The sequence below is a fragment of the Salmo salar genome, chromosome ssa21, assembly GCF_905237065.1.
Source record: "Salmo salar chromosome ssa21, Ssal_v3.1, whole genome shotgun sequence".
Taxonomy (NCBI): domain Eukaryota; kingdom Metazoa; phylum Chordata; class Actinopteri; order Salmoniformes; family Salmonidae; genus Salmo; species Salmo salar.
In genome coordinates this window covers 19,813,838-19,840,171 of record NC_059462.1, presented here as the reverse complement: position 1 = coordinate 19,840,171, position 26,334 = coordinate 19,813,838, and the positions used below count along the sequence as shown (strand labels likewise).

General features: G+C 42.3%; 1 protein-coding gene across 4 annotated transcripts in view; it reads left to right on the top strand.

The window, feature by feature from the left end:
- The window catches only part of gpm6bb (glycoprotein M6Bb), a 50,435-nt gene extending 24,101 nt beyond the window's left edge, over positions 1–26,334 (top strand). Inside the window, exons 1-7 of one of the 4 annotated variants that reach the window (XM_014164394.2) lie at positions 2,264–2,746; positions 16,751–16,937; positions 19,489–19,645; positions 20,026–20,194; positions 20,751–20,824; positions 21,311–21,376; positions 22,020–23,244. In XM_014164394.2, the coding sequence (XP_014019869.1) occupies positions 2,698–2,746; positions 16,751–16,937; positions 19,489–19,645; positions 20,026–20,194; positions 20,751–20,824; positions 21,311–21,376; positions 22,020–22,100 (783 nt within the window). In that variant the 5' untranslated portion in view covers positions 2,264–2,697 and the 3' untranslated portion in view covers positions 22,101–23,244. Of the gene's footprint in view, positions 1–2,263; positions 2,747–16,750; positions 16,938–19,488; positions 19,646–20,025; positions 20,195–20,750; positions 20,825–21,310; positions 21,377–22,019; positions 23,245–23,651 lie in introns of those variants that run through there. The other 3 variants (XM_014164392.2, XM_014164393.2, XM_014164395.2) reach the window with 3 other exon arrangements.

The following is a 26,334-nucleotide window of genomic DNA, read 5'->3' as shown; positions in this document are numbered from 1 at the left end:
AAATGAAAAAGCTTGCAGATCTGTGCAGCCTAGCGTTTGTTGTTGTGAGACCCCTGCTAAGTTCACTTCCCTGACCCCTGAGGCTCCCCTCTCCTCTTCTCTCCCGCTGCTCCCCCTCCTCTCTGTGGTGTGGAATCCGTGAGAAGACCCCACTTTACCAGCACTCCAGCAGCAGGGCTCCACACTCAATGATGACTCTCTCATTAGCATGCCTCAGGACTCTCCCCAGACCCAGACCGATTCAGATAAACAAACACAGCCTCTCACCAAGACTCCTCTCTCTGTCTCTATATGTCCTGGTCATCTCTCTTGTTGTCTCCTTGTCTCTCTATCTCTGTCCCTGTCTGTCTCTGGTCATCTCTCCTGTTGTCTCCTTGTTTCTCTATCTCTGTCCCTGTCTGTCTCTGGCCATCTCTCCTGTTGTCTCCTTGTTTCTCTATCTCTGTCCCTGTCTGTCTCTGGCCATCTCTCTTGTTGTCTCCTTGTCTCTCTATCTCTGTGTCTGGCTGCTGTTTCTCTGTTGTCTCTCTGTTCCTATCTCTAGCTGTCTTTCTGTTTCTATCTCTATCTGTCTTTCTGTTTATATCTCTATCTGTCTTTCTGTTTCTATCTCTATCTGTCTCTCTGTTTTTATCTCTATCTGTCTTTCTGTTTCTATCTCTATCTGTCTTTCTGTTTCTATCTCTATCTGTCTTTCTGTTTCTATCTCTATCTGTCTTTCTGTTTATATCTCTATCTGTCTTTCTGTTTCTATCTCTATCTGTCTCTCTGTTTCTATCTCTATCTGTCTCTCTGTTTCTATCTCTATCTGTCTCTCTGTTTCTATCTCTATCTGTCTCTCTGTTTCTATCTCTATCTGTCTCTCTGTTTCTATCTCTATCTGTTGCTCTGTTTCTATCTCTATCTGTCTCTCTGTTTCTATCTCTATCTGTCTTTCTGTTTCTATCTCTATCTGTCCCTCTGTTTCTATCTCTATCTGTCTTTCTGTTTCTATCTCTATCTGTCTTTCTGTTTCTATCTCTATCTGTCTCTCTGTTTCTATCTCTATCTGTCTCTCTGTTTCTATCTCTATCTGTCTTTCTGTTTCTATCTCTATCTGTCTTTCTGTTTCTATCTCTATCTGTCTTTCTGTTTCTATCTCTATCTGTCTCTCTGTTTCTATCTCTATCTGTCTTTCTGTTTCTATCTCTGTCTGTCTCTCTGTTTCTATCTCTATCTGTCTTTCTGTTTCTATCTCTATCTGTCTCTCTGTTTCTATCTCTATCTGTCTTTCTGTTTCTATCTCTATCTGTCTCTCTGTTTCTATCTCTATCTGTCTTTCTGTTTCTATCTCTATCTGTCTCTCTGTTTCTATCTCTATCTGTCTCTCTGTTTCTATCTCTATCTGTCGCTCTGTTTCTATCTCTGTCTGTCTCTCTGTTTCTATATCTCTGTCTCTGTTTCTATCTCTATCTGTCTCTCTGTTTTTATCTCTATCTGTCTGTTTCCATTGCTATCTGTCTCTGTTTCTACTTCTGTTTCTCTCTGTTTCTATCTCTCTGTATTTCTGTTTTTATCTCTATCTGTCTCTGTTTCTATCTCTAGCTGAGTCTTTTCTTTCCCTCTCTGTTTCTCCCTCTCATAATTTCAGGCATCCTTTCTCAGCCTCTTCTTCACTTCTCTCTCTCTCCTTCTATTTCCTAATGCCTCTACAGTTCCATGTTTTTTTCTTTCTCTTTCGCCCATTTTCTCCCGGGATTTCCTCTTTCACCCGTACAAACACCGGAGATGCTCCTTGTGCTTGTTCGGAGGAGAGGGATCATCCACCTTTTCTTGTGTGCTTTTATGTGGGAGTTAAAAGTTACCAGATGGAGGGGAGACAGCGTTCAGAGGTTGTGAATGTATGCCACGGGAGCAGGGGGCATATGGTGCAAATCAGTGGCCTGCCCCTCTCCCCCAAACTCCCACCCTCCCCCTCCCCCTTTAACTGTGGTCGGATGGGAAAGAGAGGCTGGAGATTGTGTGCTGACATGCATTCTCCCCCATTCTCTCCCAGCAGCACACAAAACAGAGTGGGGCTTTCATCCAGTGGAGCCCCCCAGCAGCCAAGGGAGGGGGTCCCTACTCTCCCACACACATCTACTCCTGTGATGTAACCAGTCCATTCTTACCAGGCAGGCAGGGCGAGCAGCCCCCTAATTGTCATTCATGATGCGCCTCCCTGAGCCCGAGACGCCTCAGAGGAGGGAGTGTCTATGTGGGTTGAGCAGGGGGGGTCGATGTGTGTGTGAGTGAGGTGTATGGTTGATGCGACAAGTAGTTCCATAGCTACACAGACTAAATGACCAAACAGTCAGTGTAAATAAAGCAGACTTCCTGGGAAAGTGGAATCTCAAGAGACGTATGGTGGAGCATTAGGCTAGCTGGCAGCGTTGCTTCTGGACCTCTAAGCTACAACCAAATATCATCCGACAAGACCTCTGCATCTTGGAAAGGAACTGTGATATACTCGGAAGCTGTGCTTCAGTCAGGGCAGCACGAGAGAGAGAGAGAGAGAGAGAGAGCAAGGAGCGAGGGAACGTGCAAGAGAGAGAGAGAGAGAGAGAGAGGGAGGGAGAAAAAAAGAGAGCGCGAGAGTGAGTGGAGGAGAGCAAGCGAGATAGGAGGAGAAAATTCTGCTGAAAGGAAGCATTTTTGGTGGATGGGATAAAAGCAACCATGGAAACTACATCAGAAGAGAACCAAGAGCAGAGCCAGGAGAAAAAAGGTACCAGAATGAACAGTAACAAAAGAGACGTTTAACTCTTCTCACCACCTTGTTTACTGGGGCTTTAGCCGACTTGAGGCTGCTTGGGTTCACTCCACACAATAGCAGGGTAGACTGCTCAGCAGGGGGCTCCATTCACACGCTCGATATCTCATCGCTCCGCTTTAAGCAATTGCAATCGCTCTCCGTTTTCCTTCATTTAGTACAGTCGACGATGTGATGGTTGTGTGTGGCGTTGTATTTCCGTGTGTACGTCTGCTGGACAATCCACAGTAGATGACCCATGCTATATGTAGGATATGAAGAATATGTGAGAGGCTGTTGCAAGTGTATTAGTAAGGCGTTGACTGCTTGGTTTTCTGTGTCGGTGTCTCTGTCTCTCAACGTGTGGTGGATGGTGTATCTTATGTTGCTGTTGTCGTTGGCATTATTGATCCCCTTATGATGGACCTATTTCATGCCTCATCATAAGTGAACATTTATTACTCTACTGCGAGAATTGGATGTTATTGGTGGGTCGATGTTAATTAGGTTGATGAGAGAGAGAGAGAGAGAGAGAGTGTGTGTGAGGGATATGGGGATCAAGACAAAGAGACAAGCACATCATCAGTCCCATACACAGCGCTACAGATTAATCAGTCCTCTGGGGCTGGCTGATCTGTCGACACCACACACACGCACACGCAAACATGCATGCACACAACTTGTAGACATTCTCACACACACACACACACACACACACACACACACACACACACACACACACACACACACACACACACACACACACACACACACACACACACACACACACACACACACACACACACACACAATCACGTCTTCAGGAATCAGTTGCAGGTCAGGGTTATATTGATTTGTCTCCTCTTTCTTCTGGTTCTCCCCCAAGAGAAAAGGCTACCGTTTCATATCAAAGCACACAAATGATGTGTGTTTTTATGTCATTCATGTTAGATGTATCGAACAGTAATCAAATACAACAAAGGTAGATGGGATGTTGATTTATCGGTCATTATAGTCATTATTTGTTGGAATGATTATGTTTTGTTAGTACCGGCTCACATTTTTCTCTGATGAGGTGGACAGTTCTAGCAGGATTGTTGCTTTGTAGCATTGGCTGTTTTCCAGAGTTAAAGCTTTTGACAAGACCAGAGTGGATTTACCAACGCACTCAGTTTGTCACTACCTTTGTTTACAATGCCTTTGGAAAGTATTCAGACCCCTTGCCTTTTTCACATTTTGTTACGTTACAGACTTATTCTAACATTTATAAAAATAAAAATAAATCCTCATCAATACAATACCCCATAATGACAAAGAAAAAACAGTTTTTTAGATGTTTTTGCAAAAACTGAAATATCCCATTTCCATAAGTATTCAGACCCTTTACTCAGTACTTTGTTGAAGCACCTTTGGCAGCGATTACAGCCTCGAGTCTTCTTGGGTATGACGCTACAAGCTTGGCACACCTTTATTAGGTATCTTCTCTGCAGATCCTCACAAGCTTTGTCAGGTTGGATGGGGAGCGTCGCAGCACAGGTATTTTCAGGTCTCTCCAGAGATGTTCGATCCGGTTCAAGTCCAGGCTCTGGCTGGACTACTCAAGGACATTCAGAGACTTGTCCCCAAAGCCACCCCTGCATTGTCTTGGCTGTGTGCTTATGTTCGTTGTCCTGTTGGAAGGTGAACCTTTGCCCCAGTCTGAGGTCCTGAGTTCTCTGGAGCAGGTTTTCATCAAAGATTTCTCTGTACTTTGCTCAGTCTCCCTGTCCCTGCGGCTGAAAAACATCCCTGCAGCATGATGCTGCCACCACCATGCTTCCCAGTAGGGATGGTGCCAAGTTTCCTCCAGATGTGACGCTTGGCATTCAGGCCAAAGAGTTCAATCTTGGTTTCATCAGACCAGAGAATTCTGTTTCTCATGGTCTGAGAGTCCTTTAGGTGCCTTTTGGAAAACACCAAGGGGGCTGTCATGTGCCTTTCACTGAGGAGTGGCTTCCATCTGGCCACTCACCCATAATGGCCTGATTGGTGGAGTGCTGCAGAGATGTTTGTCCTTCTGGAAGATTCTCACATCTCCACAGAGGAACTCTGGAGCTCTGTCAGAGTGATCATCTGTTTCCTGGTCACCTCCCTGACCAAGGCCCTTCTCCCCCGATTGCTCATATTGGCCGGGCAGACAACTCTAGGAAGAGTCTTGGTGGTTCCAAACTTCTTCCATTTAAGAAGGATGGAGGCCACTGCGTTCTTGGGGACCTTCAATGCTGCAAATATTTGTTGGTACTCTTTCCCAGATCTGCCTCGACACAATTCTGTCTCAGAGCTCTACAGACAACTCCTTCAACCTCATGGCTTGGTTTTTACTCTGCCATGCACTGTCAACTGTGGGACCTTATATGGGCAGGTGTGTGCCTTTCCAAATCATGTCCAATCTATTGAATCTACCACAGGTGAACTCCAATCAAGAAACAGGATGCACCTGAGCATAATTTCGAAGTCTCATAGCAAAGGGTCTGAATACTTATATAAATAAGTTATTTCTGTTTTTTTATTTCAAATAAATTAGCAAACATTTCTAAAAACCTGTTTTTGCTTTGTCATTATGTGGTATTGTGTGTAGATTGTTGAGAAATTTGTTTTATTTAATCCATTTTAGAATAAGGCTGTAACGTAACAAAATCTGGAAAAAGGGAAGGGGTCTGAATTCTTTCCGAATGCACTGTATACCTGAAGATGTCATATCACACACACAAACGAACAAACAAACACACACAAATCTCAATCTAACATTATGTCATTATGAATTACAGTCAACAGCAGTCTGAATAGGCAACCCCAGTCATGGGCGAGCGTTAGCCGGCGAAACATTTCTTTGCTCTGCAACACAAGTAAACAATACGATCCTTTGATGTGTGAGCGAAGTTAGACCTCTTCGTCCCTAGAGAATGATCACTGTTGTCTTTCTAACTGCTGATCTACCTCGTGTCTAGGAGTGTGGAAAATCCTTATGCCTCATAAATAGTATTTTGGCCTCGCCTCAGTGAGTGGAGCAACAAGCAACAACACTTAGTCCTCGCAGCAACCAGGGCACATCTGTTAATAATGAAGATAGATGGCAGATTAGGCCGGAGAGCTGTTATTAGCTTCTCAGTGCTGCTCCGTGCTGCCACGCTGACTGGAACTTTGTGTCCCCTTTACGTATTTCGCTAGAGGGCTGTGGTGTGTGTGCTCATATAGAACAGAAGTTCATTTAAGAGTAGAGAAATAGGAGGACGTCCAACATGCTGTGTTTCTGTTTTTATTTTGTCGTTTGTTTTTTCTGTTGGCAGCTTCTACCTGGAGACTTCAGTAGGAAAAAACAACCCAACACATGTCAAATGGCATAACTGTCCTGACTGTAAATCACATCTCTATAGTATTAATAGGGAGCCAGGAAGCTACAAAGCATTTCATATGTACTGAACAAAAATATAAATGCAACATGCAACAATTTCAAATTTCATATAAGGAAATCAGTCAATTTAAATCAATTAATCGGGCCCTAATCTATGGATTTCACATGACTGGGACTACAGATATGCATCTGTTGGTCACAGATACCTTAAAAAAAAAGGTACGGGCGTGGATCAGAAAACCAGTCAGTATCTGGTGTGACCACGATTTGCCTCATGCAGCGCGACACCGTCTCATTTAGAGTTGATCAAGCTGTTGATTGCGGGCTGTGGAATGTTGTCCAACTCCTCTTCAATGGCTGTGCAAAGTTGCTGGATATTAGTGGGAACTGGAACACTCTGTCGTACATGTCGATCAAGAGGATCCCAAACATGCTCAATTGGTGACATGTCTGGGGGGTATGCGGCCTTGGAATAACTGGGACATTTTCAGCTCCTGGGAATGGTTTACAGATCCTTGCGACATAGGGCCGTGCATTGCTGAAACATGTGGCGATGGCACGACAACGGGCCTGAGGATCTCGTGACGGTATCTTTTTGCATTCAAATTGCCATTGATAAAATGCAATTGTGTTCGTTGTCCATAGCTTATGCCTGCCCGTACCATAACCCCACCGCCACCATGGGGCACTCTGTTCATAACGTTGAGATCAGCAAACTGCTCGCCCACACAACGCCATACACATGGTCTGTGGTTGTGAGGCCAGTTTGATGTACTGCCAAATTCTCTATAACAATATTGGAGGCAGCTTATGGTAGAGAAATTAACATTTCATTTTCTGGCAACAGTTCTGGTGGACAGTCATGCAGTCAGCATGCAAATTGCACACTCCCTTAAAACTGCACATTTTAGGGTAGCCTTTTATTGTCCCCATCACAAGGTGCACCTGTGTAATGATCATGCTGTTTAATCAGCTTCTTGATATGCCACACCTGTCAGGTGGATGGATTATCTTGGCAAAGCACAAATTTGTTCACAAAATTTCAGAGAAATAAGCTTTTTGTGCGTGTAGAACATTTCTGGGATCTTTTCAGCTCATAAAACATGGAACCAACACTTTACATGTTGCATTTATATTTTGGTTCAGTGTACAATGGAAGTGTTTTTTGTCATGTAATAGCTACCTGTCTGCAGTTATAGAATCCCCATACAATAATGAGAACAGCTGTTATGATCTGCATTGCTCAGCCTAAAGATTAGAGATTTTTTCTGGTGGGCTTTATTCGGACAGCCTCAGTTCCACGGTTCCCACAGAGGGTCCCAGGCAGCTGTTGGGGATTGAGAGGGTCTGAGTGGGGGCTGTGTGGTGGTGTTGACAGGCTGTGGTGGGTCACGTGACAGCTGGTGTCGAGGGATGGACGGGCATGGGGAAGCAGCCCCAGCTGTGGATGTGGAAGGGAGTGGAGTCCATGGAGGGGTCTGGAGCCAGAAACATGGGGATGAGCTACTGCAGCAGGGTTAGAGGTCAACCCCCTCTCCCACCTTCCATATCACTTTCTCTCTCTTTCGCTCTCTCGCTCTCTTTTACACACAAATGCACATAATTTCTCTCTCCTATTTCTCTATCTATCTCTAATCCTAGTCTCTTTTTCTCGTCTTTGCTCTCTCTCTCTCTCTCTCTCTCTCTCTCTCTCTGGACAGTCTGCTTTCTCCATGTCTCTCCTAATGAGCCATCTGATTGACACAGGGTATGATTCCTGTTTGTCTTGTCAGATGCCCAGATCAACAGGATGCTTCTGGAGTGTGAAGTGGGCTGCCACCCATCTCCTCCACCGCGCTTTGTGGCCAGCGCAATGCATGCTGAGCGGACAGGATGGAGCTCTGTGGTTGGCCTGCCCTGTGCTCCTGTCCAAACTAAGAGGCTGGAAGAGCAGGGCCCTGGACCAGAGCTGCTCTGGATGAGCCTTCTCCATTGAGACTGCAGCTTGGTGAATAGTCTGGGGCTACACACACTGGCTCTTTGTGTCAGGGCTCTTTTGACTGCTGTTCATACGGCAGTCTCTCTCTCTGTCTCTCTGGCTCAATCTCTCTTTGTGTTTCTGACTCAGTCTCTATAGCATGACCAGAGTAATGAGAGACTCAACAGTTTGGCATGGTGTGACTGCAGATGGTCACAGTTGTTCTGTTTTCACTTTTCACATCCCTCCTTGTCTCTCTATTTGTCTGTCTCTCAGAATACTTCTTTCCGTCTCTGTCTCTCGCTCTCTCGCCGACTTAACATCAGCCTCTGTCCCTCTTTCTGCCTCTCTCTCTCTCTCTCTCTCCCTTCTCTCTCTCTCCCTTCCATCTCTCTCTCTCTCCCTCTCTTTCTCTGTCTGTTTCTGCCGCTTTCTCAGTCTCTTTCTCAGTCTCTCTCCCTCTGTCTCTCCCTCCCTCACCCTCTCTGTCTTTTCAATCAGGAGGGAGGAGATGAGTGGAGTGAGAGTTACGGGAGTGGTTTAACCGGGATATCGGTCAGGCTCTATGAGCATGTGAATGTCATCAAAGAGAAGAGGGCCAATTAGATTTTCATTTGGAACAGTTCTCTATTCGGATTATGCCAGGAGGCTCCATCTTGTGTGTGATTACGTGTGTGTGTCACCCAGAGAGAGAGTCAACACATCCCCTTCTCTCTCCCTGAGGAGGACTTTACTACAGAAATCAAGGCCTATAATATCCTGTAATATTTGGTGTACTATAAAGGCCTGGATTTATAGAGAAGAGGTTTATAGAGAATCCTCTGATCTGACTTGTGTGTCAGGTTTAGCCAGCATGAAGGGTTTGTGTGTTGTTTCTGATCTAGTCCCTGGTGCCAGGCGATGGCCAACATGTTCTTACACTGTACATCACTCCTCTCACAACCGTATACCCGTTTACTCTCACCCCTCTACAGAAGCTCTCTGGTGAAAACGTTGTTTCAATATCATCGTTGATAAAGTTGTAATTTGCAAATGGTGAATGGGAGAGCAAATAAGCCTAAGGGCTCCGTTGAATCCATATCGCGGAAATTCTGTGTTGTAGCGCAATTGAAATTTAAAGGCAATGTTCCCGCAGTAGTGGAGGCTTAACTTCCGCTAAACGCTGCCAATGTCAGCTCAATAGGAAATGACCTTGTACATTTTACTGCGCTTTCTGTAACGCTCCAGTAATACAGATTGATTAGAGCCCTGATTGAATAGAGCCCTAGACTGCGATGGCAAAAACAGGGACTGAGTATTGTCTAGTGGCCCTGGAGACCTTAGTTATTGTTCTGACGCTACAGTGTTTCTCACAGTCTGATATTTGGACAAGAATAGCTACAGGGCTAACACTGCTCTTGTCCTATAGTGTACTATCTACACTGACATGGAAAGACTACCACACTATGTATGTGTGTGTGAGAGAGACTGTGCTTACTGCCCATCACTGTGTTAAACCACTTACCCATAGGGGACCTCCTATCTCACATCCATAATCAGTATCGGATATTATTACTCCCCTGCACTGAATGAGTCTCTGCAGAGATGAGAAGAGATAAGAAGAGATTAATACCACATAATGCAAACATGATGCATGATGGTCAATCCAGACAGCCCCTCTCTATGGTCCTTTGTGAAGGACCCATTGAGGATCTGCGTAGGCGATAGATTATGTTCTTTCAATTTCCTCCGACTCATGCACCAAAGAATAAGTCCTTTATAGTGGTTCTATGTAAATAGAGTGGTATTATTGTGGTGGTTAAACGCTAAACCATGTCAGTGGGCCTGTCTTGGTGCCAGTGTTGTTTCAGGGTTAGGGTTAGACGTAACACACAATCCAGCCAACAGCATGGCGAATGTTACTCCAGCTGAGAAAACACCACCTCCGATTTATAGAGTAATTAAACACAGCACCTTAGGAGAGAGGCACAACGCTTCTCCACGGAGAGAGAAGGAGCGTTGTGTGTGTGTGAGGAGTGGTGCTTAACAGCACTCCAAGGTGTAATAGCATCACAGTCAGTGTTGAGGGGACAGAGAGAGGTCGCATGACAGCATACTGTGGTACAGTGGAGTACAGTACAATGGCTTTCCGGTTTAACTAATGTGTTCTGGGAATTGAAAGCAGGCCAGGTCAGGCCATTGTTGTTAAAGGACCTCTTATCAAATGGATGGTAAATTGATTGGATTTGTGGCCTTTAATCACTGATGCCCCCCCCCCCCCTTTCTCGCTCTCTCTGTCTCTCTCTCTCAATTAAATTTCAATTTCAATTCAAGGGGCTTTATTGGCATGGGAAACATATGTTTACATTTTTCCTATTTTGTTGCCATACAACCTGGAATTAAAATAAGATTTTTGGGGGGTTTGTATCATTTCATTTACACAACATGCCTACCACTTTGAAGATGCAAAATATTTTTGATTGTGAAATTAAACAATAAATAAGACAGACAAAAAAAAAACTTGAGTGTGCATAACTATTCACCCCCCAAAGTCAATACTTTAAAGAGCCACCTTCTGCAGAAATTACAGCTGCAAGTCTCTTTGGGTATGTCTCTATAAGCCTGGCACATCTAGCCACTGGGATTTTTGCCCATTCTTCAAGGCAGAACTGCTCCAGCTCCTTCAGGTTGGATGGGTTCCGCTGGTGTACAGCAATATTTAAGTCATACCACAGATTCTCAATTGGATTGAGGTCTGGGCTTTGACTAGGCCATTCCAAGACATTTAAATGTTTCCCCGTAAACCACTCGAGTGTTGCTTTAGCAGTATGCTTAGGGTCATTATCCTGCTGGAAGGTGAATCCCCCTTCCCAGTCTCAAATCTCTGGAAGACTGAAACAGGTATCCCTCAAGAATTTCCCTGTATTTAGCACCATCCATCATTCCTTCAATTCTGACCAGTTTCTCAGCCTCTGCTGATGAAAAACATCCCCATATCATGATCCTGCCACCACCTGTCACGACCGTCGTATGAATAATTGGACCAAGGCGCAGCGTGAGTAGAGTTCCACATTTTAATGATAGTGAAATTTCCAAAACAACAAAGATATAACGATCATGAAATACGTAGCGCACATAGGCACTCATACAAAACAATATCCCCCCTAGCAGGTGGGAAAAAGGACATACTAAGTATTAGAGATAACGATATTCAGCTGCCTCTAATTGGGAACCATACACACACACCAACATAGAAATATAATACCTAGAAACCCCCCTAGTCATGCTCTGACCTAAAACACCATAGAGAACCCCGAGGGCTCTCTATGGTCAGGGCGTGACACCACCATGCTTCACTGTGGGGATGGTGTTCTCATGGTGATGAGAGATGTCGGGTTTGCGCCAGACATAGCGTTTTCCTTGATGGCCAAAAAGCTAAATTTTTGTCTCGTCTGACAAGAGTACCTTCTTCCATATGTGTGGGGAGTCTCCCACATGCCTTTTGGCAAACACCAAACGTGTTTACTTATTTTTATCTTTAAGCAATGGCTTTTTTTCTGGCCACTCTTCCGTAAAGCCCAGCTCTGTGGAGTGTACGGCTTAAAGTGGTCCTATGGACAGATAACCCTGCAAAGCTCCACAGCTGAGATTGGAGTATCTTTGGTCTCTTTGTTTCCTCTCTGATTAATGCCCTCCTTGCCTGGTCCATGAGTTTTGGTGTGTGGCCCTCTCTTGGCAGGTTTGTTGTGGTGCCATGTTCTTTCCATTTTTTAATAATGGATTTAATGGTGCTATGTGGGATGTTGAAAGTTTCAGATATTTTTTTATAACACAACCCTGATCTGTACTTCCCCACAACTTTGTCCCTGACCTGTTTGGAGAGCTCCTTGGTCTTCATGGTGCCACTTGCTTGATGTTGCCCCTTGCTTTGTGGAGTTGCAGAATTTGGGGCCTTTCAGAACAGGTGTATATATACTGAGATTATGTGACAGATCATGTGACACTTATATTGCACACAGGTGGACTTTATTTAACTAATTATGTGACTTCTGAAGGTAATTGGTTTCACCAGATCTTATTTAGGGTCTTCATAGCAAAAAGGGTGAATACATATGCGCGCACCACTTTTAAGTACATTTTTTTTTTTTAATAAGTTATTTTTTCATTTCACTTCACCAATTTGGACTATTTTGTGTATGTCCATTACTTGAAATCCAAATAAAAATCAATTTAAATTACAGATTGTAATGCAACAAAATAGGAAAAACGCCAAGGGGGATGAATACTTTTGGAAGGCACTGTAATAAACAAAAGCGAAATAAACAATATATATTAACAGTAAATATTAAACTCACAAAAGTTCCAAAAGAATAAAAACATTTCAAATAATGTGAAAATAATTAAAGTACAAAAGGGAAAATAAATAAACATAGATCTTATTTACAATTGTTTGTTCTTCACTAGTTGCCCTTTTCTTGTGGCAACAGGTCTCAAATCTTGCTGCTCTCTCTCTCTGGACCTAGTTAGATGTTGTGTTATAAAAAAATATCGGAAACTTTCAACATCCCACATAGCACCATTAAATCCATTATTAAAAAATGGAAAGAGCATGGCATCTCTCTCTCTCGCTCTCTCTCTCGCTCTCTCTCTCTGGACCTAGTTAGATGTTGATATTGCAGCTTGACCTTCTCTCTCACAGTACAGGACAGGCAACAGAGGATGTAGGCCACTGGGGCAAAGCTGATCGATAGAGTGCCTGACTGCTACTTGGCAGCTTAGGGGCAAAGGTGAATGGATGCTATAGGTTCCCCTTGGTTCAGTCATGTGTTGAACATTGTGATGGACTGGATACAAATGTTTCCCTTCATGGTTGGATCTAATAATATCAGGGCATGAGATGTACAGTATATGTAAAGTGGCATATGATATCATGAGTGAGTAGGTGCATGTGGCAAATAAAGTTTGATTTGATTTGATGTGCTCTCTGGTATTAGTCATTTATCCTAATGAGTGATATGATATGGACAGAGGCTCGTCTTTACAGCAAACAGACACTTAATAAAGCCATCATGTCCGCATTTCAACCAAGACGTGCCACTATTGATTGAGCTCCAGTGATTTCATAATGGGTTAGTTGGAACGTTGCTATTGCTTCTGTCACTTAACTGTCTATTTGACACTATAATGATTGTGTTATGCAGCTCAGTCTTTGTCACGCTCCCCATCAGCAGTGATGTTTGTCACTTTAGGAGGGGGATTCACTGGTTGATTGTGTTAATTGGTTGGTTGGTTGGTTGGTTGGTTGGTTTTCATGACACATGACCTCCATGACTTGGAGTGAAAGCCAAATTATTTCCCCCAAGATAGGCCTACCTGACAGTAATGGATGATAGAGGACCATCACTGTGGCTGAGCTCTATATCCTGCTGGTCCTGCCTGCCATCTGTGTCTATGTGGGAAATGTGCTCCGCCTCGCCTCGAGCACGCTCACTGGGTTGTGGTTAATGCGCTGCCATGACAACTGTTATTCACCAACCCTGGGACAAAAATGTTTTTATCCCTCCGTGTGACACAAAAGGCTACGGGATGAACTTTCTGTTAACACACAACTATTGAGTGGCTCTGTTCTGGCTCCAGTATATTTATGTTTCATTTCCTTTGTCACCAGGGAAAGAGGACAAACACAAACACACTTTCAGGATTCCCACCTCATGGAAAGAGGTTTGGATTTCGATAGGCATATTCTGCCCTGTCTCTCTTATCTCAGACTTTTGCATTGGAGTAGTCTCTAGAACATGCACCAAGGGGCTGTTTATGTTCTGCTGAAATCATGGCTGGGCATTTATTGAATGCCATGTCCACTGACAGTTAGAAAGCCTCCGTTCAGGCCATATCCAATGGAGGAAACAGTTGTCTGTAACATCATTTTCCACACTTGAACAAATCAATGTGAATCTCTGAATCTATCTATACAGTTTTATGGAACACACATTAGTAAGGCCTTCACATATGCAGCTCACTCTCCAACCAGGACCAGTCCATGCTATAAATCTACAGCCTGCTGTTTGAAATACAACATCCTTCTAGACAAACATGTGGATTTTATTGGCAACACATTGTGGTCTGTTTACATACTGTCTGTCTGAGGCACTGCTCTGCTGGTGCGTCTGTACCAAATAGGCTACAGTGCCTTCGGAAAGTATTCAGAACCCATCACTTTTTCCACGTCTTGTTATGTTATAGCCTTATTCTAAAATGGATATATAAAAAAAGAAAACTCAGCAATCTACACACAATACCCCATAATGACAAAGCGCAAACAGGCTTTTAGACATTTTAGCAAATGTATTAACAATAAAAACATCAATACCTTATTTATATAAGTATTCAGACCCTTTGCTATGAGACTCGAAATTGAGCTCAGGTGCATCCTGTTTCCATTGATCACCCTTGAGATGTTTCTACAACTTCATTGGAGTCCACCTGAGGTAAATTCTATTGATTGGACATGATTTGGAAAGGCACACAGCTGTCTATATAAGGTCCTACAGTTGACAGTGCATGTCAGAGCAAGAACCAAGCCATGAGTTCGAAGGAATTGTCCGTAGAGCTCCGAGACAGGATTGTGTCGAGGCACAAATCTGGGGAAGAGTCCCAAAAAATGTCTGCAGCGTTGAAGGTCCCCAAGAACACAGTGGCCTCCATCATTCTTAAATGGAAGAAGTTTGGAACCACCAAGACTCTTCCTAGAGCTGTCCGCCTGGCCAAACTGAGCAATCGGGGGAGAAGGGCCTTGGTCAGGGAGGTGACAAAGAACCCGATGGTCACTCTAACGGAACTCTAGAGTCTTCAATGCTGCAGACATTTTTTGGTACCCTTCCCCAGATTTGTGCCTCGACACAATCCTGTTTCAGAGCTCCACGGACAATTCCTTTGACCTCATGGCTTGGTTTTAACTCTGACATGCACTGTCAAATATCTCTGCAGCACTCCACCAATCAGGCCTTTATGGAAGTGGCCAGACGGAAGCCAATCCTCAGTTAAAGGCACATGACAGCCCGCTTGGAGTTTGCCAAAAGGCACCTAAAGACTCTCGTACCATGAGAAACAAGATTCTCTGTTCTGATGAAACCAAGATTGAACTCTTTGGCACGAATGCTAAGCATCACATCTGGAGGAAACTTGGCACCATCCCTACGGTGAAGCATGGTGGTGGCAGTATCATGCTGTGGGGATGTTTTTCAGCGGCAGGACCTGGGAGAATAGTCAGGATCGAGGGAGAGATGAACGGAGCAAAGTACAGAGAGATCCTTGATGAAAACCTGCTCCAGAGCGCTCAGGACCTCAGACTGGGATGAAGGTTCACCTTCCAACAGGACAACGACCCTAAGCACACAGCCAAGACAATGCAGGAGTGGCTTTGGGACAAGCCTCTGAATGTTCTTGAGTGGCCCAGCGAGATCCCGGATTTGAACCGGATCGAACATCTCTGGAGAGACCTGAAAATAGATGTGAAGCGATGCTCCCCATCCAGCCTGACAGAGCTTGAGAGGATCTGCAGAGAAGAATGGGAGAAACTGGCCAAATGCAGGTGTGCCAAGCTTGTAGCGTCATACCCAAGAAGACTTGATCCTGTAATCGCTGCCAAAGGTGCTTCAACAAAGTACTGAGTAAATGTGCTATTTCCGAAAAACGTGTTTTTGCTTTGTCATTATGGGGTAGATTGATGAGGGAAAAAAATGATTTATTGCATTTTATAATAAGGCTGTAACGTAACAAAATTTGGAAAAAGTCAAGGTGTCTGAATACTTTCCAAAGGCACTGTGTACCATAATGCAGTATAGGAGATGGATTCTACAGTACAACTCATCTGGTCACTTAATTCTGCCATTATGAATTGCCATTGATTTCCATTAGGGTTTGGCTGGCTTCCACAGCCCAGTAGTGACCTGTCTGCCTCCCATTAGTGCACTTTAATTCTAGCGATGAATAGTCAGGACAGGCTGCTCTTGCTGGCTGCACAGGCAGACACAGCTAGATGACCCTACTGAGTGGTAACGGTAACGTTTAGTCTCATTCTAGCATGATAATCAATGCATGATCAACCGTCACTCATCATAAATCGTCATCAAAATACCACTCCACTCTCCACTCTATGTCTGATGAGGAGTGTGTGTTGGTAGTGTGTGTTCATTGTTTTGTAGTGTATTGGTAGATAAGGATTCCGTGATGATGAGTAATTTGGAGGAGGTTGAGAAAGTCAGCACATGTTCATATTGAGTTCTGATGAATAATGAATAATTAAATGACCTCTACTGTACTGTCGTTGGTTATGCAACAGCTCATTTGAATGTTTCAGTGAGTTGAACTTGAAACGTCTCCCTAAAGTCATTACTGCAAAGATGGCTATGTATATGATTTAAATACATTGTGCACCAATTCTTCAGCTCTTCTGTGTATTATAGAGTGAAACACAACCTCCTTATATGGAGGTGTGTCACTGTTACACTGCAGCCTACAGTAAAAAGTTCACCAAAGAATTTAAAGAGAATGTAAGACAGAAAACAACTTCACTTTAACTAGTCTGTGATGAATGATGATTTCAATAAATTGACTGATCTCACACCTTCTCTCAATCTGTGTTTCCATGTAGGTTGCTTTGAGTGCTGCATCAAGTGTTTAGGTGGGGTGCCGTATGCGTCACTGGTGGCTACGATCCTGTGTTTCTCTGGCGTGGCCCTGTTCTGTGGCTGTGGCCATGTGGCCCTCACCGGCACCATCAGCATCCTGGAGAACCACTTCTCCAAGATCACCTCTGACCACGCCATGCTGACCGACGTGTGAGTGAACGCACCTCTTTATACTGAGTTGTAGACCATAACCTGACCATGAAACACAATCTAGAAGTAGGGTCTGGCTAACCATAAGTATCCTACTGTATGGTCAGAGTAGAGCAGCAATTAGATACTATTGGATCCCACCTCATCCCAAAACCTATACATCCTGATCCATGCAGTAGCACAGTGACTATATGTCTACAGCGATATCTTGAAACACATTTTTTTTCCACTTACAGTACCAGTCAAAAGTTTGGACACACCTACTCATTGAAGGGTTTTTCTTTGTTTTTACTATTTTCTACATTGTAGAATAATAGTGAAGGCATCAAAACTATGAAATAACACATATGGAATCATGTAGTAACCAAAAAAGTGTTATATTTAAGATTCTTCAAAGTAGCCACCCTCTCTCTGCCTTTGTTTATTTTAACTAGGCAAGTCAGTTAAGAACAAATTCTTATTTTCAATGACGGCCTAGGAACATTGGGTTAACTAACTGCCTTGTTCAGGGGCAGAACAACAGATTTTTACCATGTCAGCTCGGGGTTACTGGTCCAACGCTCTAACCACTAGGCTACCCTGCTGCCTTGAGGACAGCTATGCACACTCATGGCATTCTCTCAACCAGCTTCCTGGAATGCTTTTCAATTAACAGGTGTGCCTTGTGGAATTTCTTTCCTTCTTAATGCATTTGAGTCAATCATTTGTGTTGTGACAAGGTAGGGGTGGTATACAGAAGATAGCCTTATTTGGTAAAAGACCAAGTCCTTATTATGGCAAGAACAGCTCAAATAAGCAAAGAGAAACGACAGTCCCTCATTACTTTAAGACATGAAGGTCAGTCAATCCGGAAAATTTCAAGAACTTTGAAAGTTTCTTCAAGTGCAGTTGCAAAAACCATCAAGCTCTATGATGAAACTGGCTCTCATGAGGACCGCCACAGGAAAGGAAGACTCAGAGTTACCTCTGCTACAGAGGATAAGTTAATTAGAGTTAACTGCACATTAAATTGCAGCCCAAATAAATGCTTCACAGAGTTCAAGTAACAGACACATCTCAACATCAACTGTTCAGAGGAGACTACGTGAATCAGGCCTTCATGGTCAAATTGCTGCAAAGAAACCACTACTAAAGGACACCAAAAGTAGAAGAAGAGCCAAGAAACACAAGCAATGGACATTAGACCGGTGGAAATTTGTCCTTTGGTCTGATGAGTCCAAATTTGAGATTTTTGGTTCCAACCGCCATGTCTTTGTGAGACGCAGAGTAGGTGAATGGATGATCTCCGCATGTGTGGTTCCCACGGTGAATTATGGAGGTGGAGGTGTGATGGTGCTTTGCTGGTGACACTGTCAGTGATTTATTTAGAATTCAAGGCACACTTAACCAGCATGGCTACCACAGCATTCTGCAGGGATACGCCATCCCATCTGGTGTGCGCTTAGTGGGACTATCATTTGTTTTTCAACAGGACAATGACCCAACACACCTCCAGGCTGTGTAAGGGCTATTTGGCTGAGAAGGAGAGTGATGGAGTGCTGGATCAGATGACCTGGTATCCACAATCACCTGACCTAAACCCAATTGAGATGGTTTGGGATGACTTGGACCGCAGAGTGAAGGAAAAGCAGCCAACAAGTGCTCAGCATATGTGGGAACTCCTTCAAGACTGTTGGAAAAGCATTCCAGGTGAACCTGGTTGAGAGAATGCCAAGAGTGTGCAAAGCTGTCATCAAGGCAAAGGATGGCTACTTTGAAGAATCTAAAATCTTAAATATATTTTGATTTGTTAAACACTTTTTTGGTTCCCACATGATACCATATGTGTTATTTCATAGTTTTGATGTCTTCACTATTATTCTATAATGTAGAAAATAGTAAAAATAAAGAAAAACTCTTGAATGAGTAGGTGTGTCCAAACTTTTGACTTGAACATCAACCCCTTTAATCTAAATAAACTGAGTCTCCTAGTGTAAGCATAGATAAGCCCAATCCATAAATTACAAGTACTTTTATATAGTTATGTTCTTTCTTCAATGAGCTCATCACGGCGACTATTTTTAGCTGATTATATCCCCTGTCTGAACCTCATCCTGGAGACAAGGCCTAATATGGAGCTCTTCTTATCTTGATCCATTAGTCTAAGGAGAAAAACAGAGGAGAGAGAAGACAGGACAGAGCATGTGTTTTGTGTTGAGGTTGAAAGGGGAGTCTCTGTGAGTGCACTGTTTAATTGAAGATGTCTAGCAGGCCGATCGGTCTTTTAACTGATTATTTCCCCAGGCATGTATCACCTGTTATCTGTCCAGGCTGTGTTAAGGTTTTGGGACTGTTTCTCCTTTTTTTGGGGAAACTGAGCCAGTCATCCACACTCGAAGACATCTGTTTACAGTTCATCAGCCAAAGATGTTAATGATTTCAAGATTTTCACAGAATGAATGGTATAGGTTGCAGTTTTCCAACCCAAGACTAATGTAAACTAATTCAGCTCTGTGCCTTTGATCACGCACGGGACACTGAGATGGTTTATGTGTGATTTGCTCCTATACAGAATACAGCTGATGCAGTACGTCATCTATGGCATCGCCTCCTTCTTCTTCCTCTATGGGATCATCCTGCTGGCCGAGGGCTTCTACACCACCAGCGCTGTCAAGGAGCTGCACAGCGAGTTCAAGACAACCATTTGCGGGCGCTGTATTAGTGGGATGGTACGTCACTATCAACACCACTGGACTGTGATTGTCATGCGCTGAACTTACACAAAACACAAATAACCAACTCACTGCAGTCTCGACTGGCTATCAAACCCTTTTGTCAACAAGATCAAAAAACATTTTTTTAAAGTATTTCCACCAAACCACATGATGTTTTAATCCTGGGTAGATGCGATCAATCAAACAAGTTGATGAAAACCATAAAGAGAAAATTTTGTTGCAATTGGACACATAAACAGACCCTCAAAGACCTACTCGTCAAATAGGCTGTGAAAATGTTGTTTATGATTCCGTTCTGCCTAATGCTAATAGGATGCTGTGTAATTTTGTCTGTCTGTGTGTGTGTGTGTCTGTCTGTCTGTGTGTCCTCTCAGTTTGTGTTCCTGACCTACATCCTGGGTATTGCCTGGCTGGGAGTGTTTGGTTTCTCCGCCGTGCCCGTCTTCCTCTTCTACAACATGTGGTCCACCTGTGCCGCCATGAGGTCACCAGTCGCCAACTTCACCAACGTGGACTCTATCTGCGTGGACGTTCGTCAGTACGGTAAGAGAATGCCTCAGTCACAGTCAGGGTCATCTTCATTAGGCACCATGTGAAAGAAAACAGACTGAAATTAAGGAGGGACTACCTAAACTTCTCCAATAAGAAACATGTATTTTCTTTTTCTTTTAAACGTTTTTTTTACGGTGTGCTTTACTGAATATGACCCTTATTTCACCATAGTGGCTGAGAGCCAAGATGGTAGTGGGAAAAATAACGAATAGGATAACAAACCACGTGTGGCATCTTTTCTACAGCTCGATTGCCTCCCTGTCTCCTCTCAGGCAGAGTTTTATAGCAGCAATAAGACATCATAATGTTCAGTGTGTTGAGTTTTGCAGCTTTAATACACTCAACTCTCCAATTATGACATTTTAATGGTGATTTGAAGTTACAACCATTCTGTAAATTGTAATGTGATATGTGACTATGGGCCATTAACGATTTTACTCTGATTTGTTTACTGCATGACTATCTGAATTATATGAACACGTTTTATGAAGACATGATGTGAAGAATTTGCTCAGTGTAAATATTAACCTTTAACGACTGTCTGCAGGTATCATCCCCTGGAATGCTACACCAGGCAGGGCTTGTGGGTCCACACTAGGAGACATCTGTAATACTAGTGAGGTAAGGCTTCTCTTCTCTAATTTGGAGTCATTCATTCACATCTGTAATACTAGTGAGGTAAGGCTTCTCTCCTAATTCCTAGTCATTCATTCACATCTGTAATACTAGTGAGGTAAGGCTTCTCTCCTAATTCCTAGTCATTCATTCACATCTGTAATACTAGTGAGGTAAGGCTTCTCTCCTCTAATTCAGAGTCATACATTCACAGGTGACATACTGTCTATTATTTGGTGTCATTACTTTGAGATGCATGCGCTCTCAACTATATTAAGTGTTTGGGGGCCACAGAGGCGCAACAAATTGTATTCACAATGAGTTTAACTGTGATATGGGGTTCTCTCACCTAGCTATCTTAAGATAAATGCACTAACTGTAAAACGTTCTGGATAAGAGCTTCTGCTAAATTACTCAAATGTAAATGTAAGTTACTGTACTGTGGTACTGTGTTCATTCACATAAATCATAGTTTTTTCTTGTATTTTTTAGTTCTACCTGTCCTACCACCTGTACATTGTGGCATGCGCTGGAGCCGGGGCCACCGTCATTGCTCTGGTAAGCTCACCTCTCTCTCTCTCTCGCTCTCTCTCTCTCTCTCATCCTCCCACTCAGTCTATCCTTGCACGGTTTGTATCTGACTGTAGATCATGAATCCAGTGCTCCTCTCCTCATTTCCCATATGGTTTATGTAACCTCTGTAAAGCAGATTACACATAGGCTTTTCCACATCTCCAATCCCATTCGCTGTAAACCATCTCCGTAGATGCCCTTGGCCCCAGTCTTATTATAGGAAAAAGGAAACAGGGTGGAGACTTGCCTTGGCAATGTTTATACAGTATCAAGGAGAATCTCTATAAGGATATAAACATTTGAAGACTAAATCAGAGTGCTTTGAACTAAGGGCACCCCATTTCCAAAGAGTCCCATCTTGAGTGTTTTGAAAACAATGAGTATGATAGTAGAGGAAAATTCTCTGTCTAGGCCATGGAGACCATTTTGTTCTCTGATTGCTTCCAAAGATAGTTTCATACGTTTCTACTTAACTCACATCTGAAAGTGATAAACAGTAATATTTTACTAATACTTATTTTTTACAAGTAAAAATGTGAACGTTGACAGATCAGTTGTTGCCAATATGGCAGCCATGCACATTGCTGGAGTGTTCTCTTACCGCCTGTATTCTGTTCTCTTCCACCAGCTGATCTACATGATGGCTACCACTTATAACTTTGCCGTTTTGAAGTTTAAGAGTCGAGAAGACTGCTGCACTAAGTTTTAACTGGTGTTCAGAGACACAGCACAGCACAGTCTATGACACTACACTGAGTAGAGACCGCAGCCACTTACTACATGAACTAAAATCCAACAGAAAATAGACTAAACGTCTTCCCCATTAGTATTCACCTAAAGCGTAAATAGCAGAGTGTATGCGTCCTTTAGCATTTGATATCCAGGGATAGGCCTGTCGGAAGGTTCAATGGTATCCGAGGAGAGTTGTCTTCAGAATGGGGTGGTGTATAGTTAGCAGGTTTATGCTTTTCTCCAGCTCATGTTAAGATCTTATTAGGACATTAAATCAGTAATAACTCCCTTAAATGAATAGCACTCAGGCTATTGTAGAGTAGGCTTGGAGGAGGAATACAAAACACACTTAATCTGAGGACAATACAGTATTTTGAATGAGTTCTCAGGCTTCAGTCAGTGCTATGACTATCGCTCTTACATTCGGGGTGAAAAAAAAAGATTAGTTTTTTTACAAATGGTGAATTTGTCCGAGGACCAGCCAGCCTTGGCATAGTGCCCTTTCCCCATTCATGTTTTCGGTTTGATCATGTGTACTTTTGTATTTTCTTGGTGTAAGCCACAAAGTGTTACACCGAGAATTGTCAGTATTACAAGCTTCTGTCACAAACTAGCTCCTAAATCGTATAAAGATATAGACACTCTTCATCTGTAAGATGACGTAGACAAGATGAACAGTGTTGTACAGTAGCACTTCAGAAATAACTGCGCATATAACTAGTATTTTGAAGGTTTAGGACAGTACCAGGGGTATATTTAGCCTCAGTTTATGACTTCATACATTTTATAACGGAGGTTTTCCTATTTTAGAGGAGTAATGTGATTTTTTTATGCAATCTGATGCCTTCCTAGCTTCAGCTGATAGTTTTATGTTTTGTTTAATAATTTTTTCTTTGACTCATCCAGAAACTGCCAATCAGTTGTTTATTAAAGAGCCGCTGTTGTTTTTTTTAACACTGAGCCTGCATGCTTACTTGTAGTTTTTTTGTATTACTTAATCTGTTTATGATTACTTATATTCCATATTTCATAAATATTTAATTATTTCCTAAGATTTTTGAAGACTGTAGTTATTATTTTTCTCTTTCTATACAAAATAAACAATCTTTGTGTACAAAATATCCCTATTGGTCTATGTTATTGTCAAATGAAAGACAGACACTAACAAAGAACAGTACCAGTGACAGAACACAGGAAGATAAGGTTGACTCCATCTCACGTCTCAATCTAATTTCCCACTAACCTCTGACCTTCACTAACCACCATCCTCATCAAGCTTGCACGCAAAACCTCAAACCCCACTCCCCTTCATCTCCCCTTTAAAATGTCTCTTCTGTAGTATGGTTTGTTCATAGTGTAATAGTAATGTTAGTTGTGTTGATAATAATGATATAACGTTACTGTGCAGGTTTGTCTGTTGTCAGCTTAACGTTGTGTTATATGTGTGTGTGACGTAGCTCTGACTCCTGTAGCCTGCTTTGCATCTTGACATGCTCACCGGCCATCCACCCTCACCCTTCTCTTCCAGATCCACTTCCTCATGATTCTCTCAGCAAACTGGGCCTACCTAAAGGACGCCAGTCACATGCATGCCTACCAAGACATCAAAATGAAGGAAGAGCAGGAGCTGCACGACATCACGTCTCGCTCAAAGGAATGTCTCAATTCCTACACATAAGGATTACGCCCTCGTCCACCTCTTACACCTCTATCACACACACACACACACACACACACACACACACACACGCACACACACCTCCTGTAACCTGCCCTCACGCAGCGCAGTAATACAGCTCCTAACAAACTAAAGCATCAATGTCGCTTTCTGCAACTAACTAACCAAGACGTGTCGGAAGCTCTTTTGTGTTTTGTATGTGAATATATTTTTGTTTTTCTAATTGTCGAATAAGAAAAATATGCAGTTTTGAAAAATTATTTTGATCTGTTCTTTTTTTGGTTTCTTCCTAATCAGTCTTTGCTGGTGAACCTTGAAACATTGCACTATTCTAACACAAGAACGTAAAGAAATAGTGAAACTTGTTTTAGAGTGTTCTGTTCTGATTCTGGCCTGACTGTTGGCCATTTATGAATAAGGGAGAGCAGGAAGTTCGTGTCAGCGAGAAGAGAATCCGATTTCTTTTTTTTAATCAAAGATGCAGTTTTGATAACACTTCATAGCACAACATGAAACGCCTTACAAAATCAGTTATATTAAAGTAGTGCAATGTGTTGTTTTTAATTGCACACAAGTTTGGTCCTCCTGGCTTTGAATGGAGAGAATATAAGGAAGAGAAATATGAAGGCACAACAACATTCCATTGTAGAACAGAACATGCATTTGTTGGCTTCATTGACAATTTATGTTACCCCTCTGCCCATTGAAACTATGTTAGGTTTAGATTAATTTTCTCTTGATAGTAGTTTTCCTATTTTAGGGCTGACATTTAGTTTAAATAGGTATGCTAATTCTAGTTACATTCGTCACATACATAAATAATGATGCAAAATACTAATTCCCTCAGGTGTACAATAGTGGGCCTACGTAGGTACACTTTATCTACATACATAGGTATTTTACTTAACCACGTGCCCATGTGACTGTAAGCGAAACCGTGGTGGTTTCAGATTTTTAGTTTTAGTACATTTGGAAGGGAGGAATCCCTTAGACTAAAATACATGCAAAGGTTTTTTTCTTCTCTTAGAGTTTAAAAAAAAAAAAAACTCTGGCAAGTGAATGGTGCCAATAACAATTCTACTGTTAGACTGACCAAAATAGTTCATCTTAATACATCACCAAAGTGTGATGCCATGGGTAATAATTAGTATCATTTTTTTTTTTTTTTTAAATGCAGCAATTTAAAATGTCATGGTTAATGTCTTTGTGAGATGAAAAATAAATGTCAAATTTGACAGTAGAGTATGAGGATGGTATACTACCCTGTTGGACAGAGGGGCATGTATATCCAAAGTATTGGTGGGATGAATAAATGCTTCCTATTGTATAGTGTATGATCTCCCACAGTTCATTCCAAATTCCCATGTGACTTGAAATTCCCATTTGCGATTTTTAAATGTTCATCCCTATAACTACAAGATACAGGATGCTTCCATTATACTTGGTTGAGAAACAGACTGTCTGTAACGAAACATTCAATATAACATGATGTGCTTTGTTACCATGGCAGACCTTACAACTTAGACAGTGCAAGTAAAATGTGTGAATGTTATCCCTTCTACATCCAGGCTAACTCAGTCTTAGGATGTGGATCTACAAACAAAATCTGTGCTTGTATGTGTACAATGTCAAGATGTTACAAGTCAGGAATCTTTTGGTGATGTTTCAATCTTGTTTTTTTTATTGAATATACCACTTAAAAAAGAAAAAAAGTTTCAAAACCTCTTGAATTGCATCTCAGCATTGTTTTTGACATGCAATTGTTAAAATACTGACAAGTACTGATGTAATCGTTTTCTTTTAGGTAGAGAAGACACAGGGATATTGATGTTAATTCATTATTGCATGAAGGAGAAAACTGTTTCTGCAGTGATACAGGTGATGTGTAGTCATATGTACTGACAACTATCGTAGGCAGTGTTTGCCTGTTTCCTTTTTTTTTCTAACAAAAGAACCAATTAATCCATTGTATGTCCATTGTATGGCATAGTAGTCCTAGGTGTTTCCAAGTCTGACGTATGTGAATCCTCTATAGTATTTTGTAACCTAATAGTGTACCCCATTTTTTTTCTATGAGTGTTAAGGGCTTCCTTGTGAATTTATTTCAGTTGATACTTAATGCATCACAGTATTATGAATATTAATCATCACTCATCACCATATAATTGAAAATGGCAATCTCACCATGAATGGAATACAGTTCAGCCAAAGTTTAAGCCACTGTAAGTCTTGATTGACAACATCTTGTTTTGTGAACAAAGCGGTCTCAGAAATATTGTAGAACAGATGCAAAAGCGGCCTGCAGGAAGATGACTGATGTGAAGTGAATGACTTTGATCATGCAGTCTCATTATACAGTGTTTCCTGTGTATAAAGTACCAAAAAAATTATAGAAATCAAAATGGCTACTGATCAATCCCCAGGAGGACACCAATCCAACATCCTGTCTGACTGGGATCCCCTCTGACATCTCTCTCTCAACAAGCCTGTTAACTGTTTTTATGAAAATAAAGAAATACAAAATTGAACTCCA